This window comes from Podarcis raffonei, chromosome 7 (genome assembly GCF_027172205.1).
Source record: "Podarcis raffonei isolate rPodRaf1 chromosome 7, rPodRaf1.pri, whole genome shotgun sequence".
Classification (NCBI taxonomy): Eukaryota; Metazoa; Chordata; class Lepidosauria; order Squamata; family Lacertidae; genus Podarcis; species Podarcis raffonei.
The window spans coordinates 58,927,730-58,937,498 of record NC_070608.1 but is presented as its reverse complement, the minus strand read 5'-3'; the positions used below and the strand labels follow the sequence as shown (position 1 = coordinate 58,937,498).

Here is a 9,769-nt window from a genome sequence, read left to right as displayed (position 1 = left end):
TTGGCCACCCAGATTCTTTATGAAGAAGCGTTTCTGATATTCCTGATGGTAGACAGTACAGCTTCTGGAAAAAAATATATCTGCACTTAGTTTCCTTGGCTGAGTGGCGCATCAGTTGTACACAAGCTCCATAGTCTCTGGCCACAAGTCCCCAGATGTTGGTAATCAAAGGAGGAAGCAAAACCAAGTTCAATTTCAAACACATTTTTATATTTCAGTATTTTTTTATGTTTTTATTGCATGGTTTGCATATCACTGTGATTAAAGCAGACAGTAATGTACTCTTAACAGAAAAGAATGGCTTTTCTGAGAGTTTTCAGACATGAACAAATGGTTTGCATCTCACAAAAGGAAAAATAACATGGACATAAATATTGTACCACAGGATGAATTTTTGCGTAAGGCCTGCAATGGGCAGTGAAAAGCAATGAGGCTAAGAGCAGGTCCTTTTGAAGGCGTTAGGTGCTAGCTCCAATTGCTCAACAGTGACTGTCATGGATGAGGCGACACTTCAAGAGTTTCAGATAGCTGTCAATTTTGTGTGAGTCCCTGCGCAAGCAGTGCAGCAGATTGTAGAAGGCAAAGAGGCGAGAATCTTCATCAGCCAGCTGCAGAGATGGCAGCCCCGACCATCTAGAATAGACTTCATTACCCAGGTCACCTGGGTGAACCTAACGAAGAAGAGAAAAATGAGTATCGTTAGCAAGCATCCCAGAGAGAAAGTCTGTATCAGATCAGTATTGATCTGTATCAGATCAATATTTAGAGAATTATAACATTAACACTTTAAAGAGTTGCCCAGTATTTGTTTGGGATGAGAGAAGATCCTTGCTTAGGTTTTAAGAAAGCCAAATGGAATTGCGGGGGGAAACCCCATCTCGACAGGGAGAACTACATATTTGCTCCAGACAGTAAAAGAAGAAAGAAACAGCTCATGCTTCAACCATTTGAATTGATCTCCATGATTATTACTCATTTACATTGCAACTCTGCTGTGCAAAGTGCTTTCCCAGGATTTATATGTATGTATCTGTAAATAGAATGCCGTACTATTAGCTTTCATGATGAAACAGTGACTCCCTTGGGTGATATGGAAGTATTCAGGCATGAGAACAGAACTTTAAATATAGCACTCAAATTAGAATTCCTTTGTCCAAAGGATAGCTGCCTTGTTTTGAAAGCACACCGACTTTTCTTTGGGAGCTAGCAGCATTTGTGCACTCAAATGGTTGCAGCTTTCCTAATTTCCTGAAATCTATAGGCTTGAATAGTCTTAACTGTGTTGGATTGGAGCCAATATCTGGAGTAGGGAAGAGATGAAAACATTACCTTGTTTCCTGTGAAGGGAACCATCCAAATTGGGGTGGGGAACCTGTGGCCCTTCAGATGTTTTTGGACTACAACTTCCACCACCCTTGAGCATTGGCCGTGCTGGCTGGGAGGTGGATCCAACAACATCTGGTGGGCCACCGATCTAGAAGTTACGATCAACTTGTATTGCCTGTTTCCAAATTGAGAAATAGGCCCTAAAAAAACTGATTTAGAAACCCAAAGGGGGGGGGAGAGTTCCAAAGAGACATGCTAATTATAGAATAGTGGGGTATAGCCTTTCTTAGAACACACTATTATTAAAGGAAAGAATAAGATTGCTGTAGTGCTCCACCTGATATTGTGTAATTAGTTCAAGGGAAGGAAATAGAGAAGGGTATTAAAAAGAAGAAGAAGCCTGGATAACTGGCAGAATGATAGAACTTGCCCCCATTTGGACATATGCAATCTAGGGATTATGGTAGCTTGTTGTCATTTCTGTCATTTTCCAGTTCATGGAGGTTGACCATCTGAGAGTGTGTGTTTGGAGCACTTGTCCAGGCTCAATGAGTAATTTAGAATTCTTCAGAATACTGTCCTATGCAGCTGGAAGAATTCCTAGGTCCTTTCTACATACCCTCCCAACGATTTTCTCCATCCCATCCAGAAGCCGTTTGTTTTGCTCTTCAATCTCCATGGCCTTCCATAGAATGGTGTCAGGAGCCTCTTTGATTCTTTGGACCTCCGAGACCAGATGTAGCAGAGGGTCATTCCAGGAACGGAGAACACCCAGCACTAAATTTAGCAGGTCTTCATGCTGCACATTAGAAAACCAAATTATATTTTGTTAAACAATGCCACAAGATTTACACAGGAGACAGATAATCCTAGCAAGTCATTTTTTAAACTTATTTGTTAACAGTCTTCTAGCCTGTCCTCAGTTGTCCTGGACTCCTGCCAGGACTACTGTAATGCACCCTGGTTGAGGTTGCCCTTGAAGACTGTCTGGAGTTACAGCTAGTGCATAATGCAGTTGCTAGGATGGTAAGTGGGGCAGTCCAATGGGACCCTGTATCATGCACTAGCTGCCAGTGAGCTACTGGGCTCAATTCAAGGTGTTCATACTAGTCTATAAAGTCCTGAACAGCTTGGAACCCAAGTACATAAAAGAGCATCTCCCTTGATACCAACCACCTTGGCTCCAATGATCAACAGGGGAGGCTGGATTAGTGATTACACTCTATAGGTTGCTGCTTGGTTGATGTTGACCTGTGATAGGGCCTTCTCAGTGTTGGTTCCCCATTTGTAGAATGCCTTTCCTGGTGAGATGTGTCTGTTCCTGTTTATATAGGCGTTTGATGGTGGAAAGTCTCCTGGCAACCCTGAAATTATAAGCTGTGAGTGTATGTGACTGTTTTACATATTTTAGTGGTTTTAAATTGTTTTAAATAATGCTTTTTAATTTTTAACTAAATTTATCGTTTTGGTGTTTGTCATCCTTGGCTCCTTCAAGAGGAAGGGCAGGATAGAAAACAGCAACAGTTGTTGTTGTTGTTGTTGTCTGTTCTCTGTTCTTCCAGATAGCACTAGAACCAATCAATTAGACTTTGTAAAGTATTTTCAGAAGTCGGGCATTTAGTGTCACTGGTCCTGTGCTGTGAGAGATTCAGTAGGCATTCTTGCTTTTGACTTCCAAACATTTCCTGGCGACTTTTAAAATGCTGACAGGCCTATGCAGCTGTTTAAATCCTTTTGACCAGCCAGTTACTTTAACAATTACTCCATTTTTCATGGCTTTTGCATGTTTTCATATACACACTGTGCACCTCCCTGATATTCTATGAGAGAGTGGTAGAGAAATATTTTTTAAAATAAATAAATGGAAATAATATCTCCGGGCTAACTGGGTGACAGAATCCCCTAAGTACACATTATCAATAAACTGTCCATGCACTCTCCAGCGCTGGTAGACACTGCTCTGTTCAGCCTTGTTGAATGGAATGCCCTTTAATCTGATGATTAGTTTAAGCATTAATGAGACAGTTTTAGAAATACGGGATCTGGAAAATATTTGAAAACATAATGGAAGATGAAATCTGTGGTAGGCCACTTAATACCTTATCCAAAGCATTTCTATGTCTACGTATAGCATGGCAAACATGCCCAGGCATGGGTCTGATTCCCCTTTGAAGTGTTTTGCTTCTGGGGAGATTTCTTTTGAAACTTTGCCACTGCTTGGGGTGAGCCGGAAGATCAAAGGGGCTTTTTCTTTCCTGGGATCCTCCTAGACATTTTGCTGCCCTTGAGACCTCTCTAATGTCGACACCAACACTTTTCACTTTGCTTACTGTGGCAAAATACACGTACCCTGCGGCTGAACCCTTTCGCGCTCCCTAGGTCGGGAGAACTGCAACACTGCTAAGTTCAAATGCTCACACACCAGCTCTCTAAGCCAATACAAATAGCGAGAGGGCTGTGTCTCATGGCTTGGTTTCTGAGGAGGCAGATTATTCAGTGGATAAAGGGAACTTAGAAAGAAAACTATTGCCTGGGAATCGATACAGCTTTGGTTCTACTTCAACATTTACAAATACATCCAGAAATTTTCCCACGAATTCTAATTACCTTGACAAGTGTATGGACTAGAAACTTACTTTAAAAAATTATTATTATTTTAATAAGATGCTTATTAAATTTTAGAAGCTAACATACTGGGAGAAATTATATGACACACTATACACTCTTGACAGTTGGTATCCACCACTCTTCCTCTCTCTTTGCCTTTGTCAGTTGTACTCCTGCCTTCCTTTACCAGAAAGTCACACCTCTTTCCTTGGAACAGAATAGATATCAGGCCTGAAGGGCAGGCTTTGGGACTTTCCACAGGCCACACATCTACCCCAGGCCACAACACTCACCATCACTTTTTCATGTCCTCAAGTTATTTTGCCTAGCAAGAATGTCCCCTTGCACTCTGATGATGCCTCTTGCTTACTATCAGGATGGAAGATTGAGACATGACGTTTGCATGGCTAGAATATAGCTGACTGTAGAGAGGTAGGCATCCCATCCGTTGCTCCACCTCGCCACTCCAGAGGGACAGGCTCACCCCATACTTTCTTGACTATGAATGGATCTTCCGATTACCAAGAGCGACGTGGGCAACAGAGCCAGAGCAGGCTACCCGGAGTTAACATCCACCTTGCAGTACGCCCACCATCTCCACGATGGCTCACTACCTGAGGCCCCAGCCAGCACAGCATCCGGCAAAGCTGACTTAACAACAGGCATGATGTGTCTTTTTTATGAACTGAATAGTGTGTTGGGGGTGTGGCATGTGTGTCTACTAATTTAACAGTGCTTAGCTTGTGGTTGTTTTAGTTGCTATTTTGTTAATGTTGTTTTGTGGATTCTAAATGCTGTATTGATTTGTTAATATAATATGACTTTTGTTGTGATTGTGGTGTTTAGCTTATTTTTTTAGTTGCCGTTTTGTTAAATAATTGTAAATATTTCATTGATGGCTTGTTAATTGTATTATTTATGCTGTGTTTGTGATACTCTGTTATGTTATTGTTATTTATTGTTTGTAAACTGCTTAGGGATTCATTTGAATGAAGAGCGGCACAGAAATTCAATAAATCAAAATAAAATCAAAATCAAGCCTGCTTTTTGCCTCTGGCTCCGCCCACCCAAGGTATTGCTAACTTGTCCCACTGATTACAGTGGGGAATAAATTAAAATAATCATGGCCCTGGATCCAGCCAAGGATTAATGCCTTGTAGATTAATGCCTTGCAAGGCTTCCTATGGCCACTTAATGTTCCTCCTTTCCTTCTGTTCGCCTTTGGACTGAGTCATTGAGACCTTCTAATCTAAGATACTCATGTGCTTGTTCCTTGTTCTGTTTGCATTCAAATAGGCAGAACTCACATGAATCTGCTGAGCTTGCTCCTTGTCTTCAGGAGTGGTTAGGGACGAAGTGTGGCAGCTGTTAATGGCTTTGGCAATAAACCCTCGGCCCTGAGCATAGCGTTCATCCTGAAGATACAAAAAATCAGACTTAGTACAGTAGATAACAAGGAAAGAAGAATAAGTAGTAGTAAGAAGAAATAATAATCAGAAGTTACTTCTTCTTTGCAGTTGCTGCTCGTGTGAAATGTATCCTTCAGTTATGCAGGACTTTAATTTCGTATCAGAACCTTATTACACGCCCCTCTAAGACTGTGTCAAATGTAATTTGCTTTAAACTGTACTGTGGAAAGAATCACTTTTGGGGATCAGGTTTCTCCATAATCTGCTTATAAATAAGAGGGTCTCTGTTTTGTAAAGTGATCCGTAGACTGTGATCCCACTGAGTAGTGTGGGATGAACATTTCTCTCTCAATAGCTCTCTGCCAAACTCCAAAGCAACTCTAGCGCCTGGGTCTTTTAATTGCTTCTCTCCTACAAAGCATTCCACTCAGAAAACCCTTTGTTACTTTGTTTTGCTCCTCTAAATGGTTTCTGTGTATAAATGGCAGTGTTTTATTCAGTCACGCCCATCTGTTGCTGCTGTTGTGCCTCCTAAGAGCATCTCTTTCCTTTGGTACGCTGGACCTATTGAAGAAGACCTCCTAACCTACCTCACTCCCACTTCTTAAACTTAAGGTGTCTTAAGGTGTGTAGGAACTTTGCTTGCTGAGGTATATGTTGAAGTATAATCCTGAATCTTTATTCCTGCATTCCCTCATCTGCAATTGAAGCCTTAAATACACTATCTTGCTGAAATTCATTTCAAGTGTGTATAGCTTTCTCCTCAATCCTTAATACTGCTTTAGAAAAAGTAAAGATTATTAAGACTTAATATAGTTGGGACAGTTTACACGGCTTCAATGATGATACACAAAAGAACCTGTGAATCTTTATTCCTATTTCAATCATACTTGGCTACCATATGAGTATGGTCTTATGTTGTAAACTGCCCTGTGATCTTTGGATGAAGGGTGGTGAAGAAATGTTTTACATACACACACACACACACACACACACACACGTGCGCACGTACCTTGGCTTGAATGCCACAAACCCGGAAGTAGGTGTTCCAGTTTGCGAACATTTTTCGGAAGCCGAACGTCCGATGCACCTTCTGCTTCCTGGGTGCAGGAAGCTTCTTCAGCCAATTGGAAGCTGCGCCTTGGTTTTTGAACGGTTTTGGGAGTCAAATGGACTCCCGGAATGGATTAAATTTGAGAAGCAAGGTACCACAGTTTACATTCAAGGTAGATTTGTCCAACTGGCCTTTCCAAATATTGGGTGGTACCCAACCAAGTCATTCTCAGAGAAGACCCATTGGCATTGGTGGACTTAAGGTAGTTATAACTCTCTTCCTGTGACTGTAGGCACTGATGTTCTTCACTGGTATATTGAGGGTGGCATAAGCCTTGATGTCCATTTTCGTATCTACTGCTGAATGGCTGGATGTTGTGGTTTTTAATGTTATTGTTTGCTTTTATATTCTTACTTGCCAGTGGCGTAGCGTGGGGGGTGCAGGGGGGGCCGGCCGCACCGGGCACAACATCTGCGGTTAGGGCAAATCCACGGGTTAGGGGGCGCAAATCCACGGGTTAGGGGGCGCAAATCCACGGGTTAGGGGGCGCAAATCCACGGGTTGGGGGCGGAAATTACTTGCCTTGCCCCGGGTGCTGACAACCCACGCTACGCCACTGTTACTTGCACATCACTCTGGGGTCCTACAAGATGAAAGGTTGTCTAAAAATAGCATGCAAAGCCCATTGATTTCTCTGAGCATCTCTTAGTCAAACACCGCCTAATAATCAGAACAGTACTTAGCACCATAACTGTGCGATTTCCTATTCTGAACGGGAGGCAGAAGCAAACAGAAAGGCAGCCACTGATTCCCCTTTGCTAGAGAGTCCCCCCCCCCCATTTCTTCATGTCGTCTTTTAGTTGGAGTTCACTTTGTAGAAAAGTATATGGCAAGAAAGGCTTGGGTACTTACAAATTCATTGAACATTTCCGAAGACAGGGAGTGGATATAGTGTGAGAGTTTGACAGCACGGTCAAAAAGATCCCCAAGAGAGACCTGGCAAGTGTCAGACCCATTGGGACAAATAGGTGATGATGTTACACCCTTCCTTGACAGGTACACGTTAGTAATCGCCAGGATGGCCAGCAACACACCTGTTCAGGTAAACAAGAACAACAACATCAGATGCCCATCAAGTCCAGAAAGTGAATGGGAAACTTTCCACATTATTCTGCCTCCTCCTTAAATGCTTAACTTCAATAAACCACCATATGTGACGAAACCAACTTTTTATAGATATATAATTGTGTTTGCATAAATGTAAGAGTGTGGAAAGATAGGTTGCGCCCCTTTCTTTCTGGCTTTTCCCAAGGGTTGCTTCCTTCCCTACAAACATATGGCGTTTAAATTAAATTTGAAGGAGGGTGGTGGGGTCACTCCCAAGATTTTGATTGTCCTGGGATTATGTCTGCAAATTTTCAGCAGCTGTGCCGTTTAAATTCTTCTGCATATGTAACGGGACTACAAAAAAAACTTTAGCACACTGGAATGCATTCAAAAGGCTCCTGGATGCCTTGGGAAGGTAGTTGTGCAAACACTGCTTATACTTTAAGACACTCCCCCCTTCCAAATCTTTAATATCTTATAAATCTGTATGTTGCTTAAAAATGGTCCCCATACCTTTGCTATGCAAGAAGCGTGCAGCAAAGAAACTGATCGGTGAAACGCAAATGTTTTGATTTTATATTTGCCTAAACTATGCTTTCAGCCACAAGTCTATAATAAATGTACTATGATATGGGTCCATTCTTAGGAGAAGCCATAGCTCAGGTGTACAGCACATGCCTTGCATGCAGAAGGTCCCAGGGTTCAATCCCTGGCATTGCCAGTAGAAAGTTGAGGTACAGTGGTACTTCGGGTAACATACGCTGCAGGTTACATACGCTTCAGGTTATAGACTCCGCTAACCCAGAAATAGTACCTCGGGTTAAGAACTTTGCTTCAGGATGAGAACAGAAATTGCAGGGTGGCGGCAGGAGGCCCCATTAGCTAAAGTGGTGCTTCAGGTTAAAAACAGTTTCAGGTTAAGAACGGACCTCCGGAACGAATTAAGTACTCAACCCAAGGTACCACTGTATAGGTAATGTGACTCTAGAAACCTATAACTAGTCAGAGTAAACAAGACAATACTGGTCTGTGTTGACAGATAGGCTGACCTGCTATAAAACTGCTTCCTCTGCTCTGAACCTCAGTTATGTTTATCTGCTGATATTAGCACACACACACACACACACACACACACACACACACAATTTTCAACATCATGTGTTCTGGCTATTTGTGTGAAGCCAGTCTTAGACCTCAATCTGGAAGACTTCTACTGGGACTGATTGGTCATGATCAACTGCACAGTTATGATCCAAACAGCAACAGTAGTGCTATGCTTTTATCAATACCAATGAAAACACCATCAAGTTGTGAACAAACTTTTTGAGTTCACTAGAAATCTTTTTTGAGTAAAAAAAAGAAGGCGAGAGACATTGTTGAGCCGAATGAAAAGCCACACCATATGCAGTTTTAATACTCTCAGATCATTCCTTTGCATACTTACACAAGAGTAAATTAAACTAAACTCAGTGGGACTTAACTTTGGAATGCATAGAAGTGCACGGTTTGTTACGTTAGATTGCTTCTGTTACCAAACAAGTCTTGGGTTGCAACAAGGTGAAGGCATGATGCTAAATTATGTCCCATTAAATTTCAAGGAAGAGCATAATTGTAGCAAATTATGGTTTAATATGTTGTTTGGCTATAAGAATTGAGAAGAATCAATGCTCTCCTTTGTGGAAAAGGCATCAAGTATAGTGTGAGGGTCTAAATCGATCATGATCCACCAGAATATTCTCTAGTGCACAGTGTGACATTGTGCAGTGCGTTTAGAAGAGTTTGTGCAAAAGTTCTAAGAAGGTTCCCTCCCTGCCTTCTTACAGAGGCTGCAAAATGACTTACAGTGTGCTTATGCATGCCTATTATGAGTGATTTTAAATTTATTCAGTTTAAAGTTTCCCCTTAATCTAAATGAGAGAAAGGCCAAAAGAGTGGCAAAACACGTACCTTTCAGCGAAAACTTCTTGTTGGTCATGGTAGAAACCATCTCTGCTGACTTGCTTTATCAAACAGAAGATGGAATATCTAGTTGCTGTCACCTTTAGGTTTCATCTTTATATACACTTTGATGCCCATCCATAAATGCAGCAGGATTTACTCCCCCTTTGCTGGTCTCTTTGCTCATCAACAGGATTCAAAGTTCATAATTACAAACATCAATAAGCCTATTCATATTCATCAAAAGTTTGTGGGCTCCAGGAAGGATACTAGTTAATTAAGCTGGTTAAAAGAGTGAGTAGACACATGCCCTGCTTTAAAAATCCTG

The 9,769-nt window shown here is 41.7% G+C and overlaps 1 protein-coding gene across 1 annotated transcript; it reads right to left on the bottom strand.

Moving 5' to 3' along the window:
• Positions 1 to 204: 204 nt before the first annotated feature.
• Positions 205 to 9,518, bottom strand: PRL (prolactin). Its single transcript, XM_053396764.1, has 5 exons — positions 9,451 to 9,518; positions 7,309 to 7,490; positions 5,241 to 5,348; positions 1,946 to 2,125; positions 205 to 671 (listed from the first exon to the last, which is right to left on the bottom strand). The coding sequence occupies exons 1-5, from the start codon at positions 9,488 to 9,490 to the stop codon at positions 480 to 482; spliced, it is 702 nt and encodes a 233-aa protein (XP_053252739.1). The 5' UTR covers positions 9,491 to 9,518; the 3' UTR covers positions 205 to 479.
• Between the last annotated feature and the right edge of the window lie 251 nt (positions 9,519 to 9,769).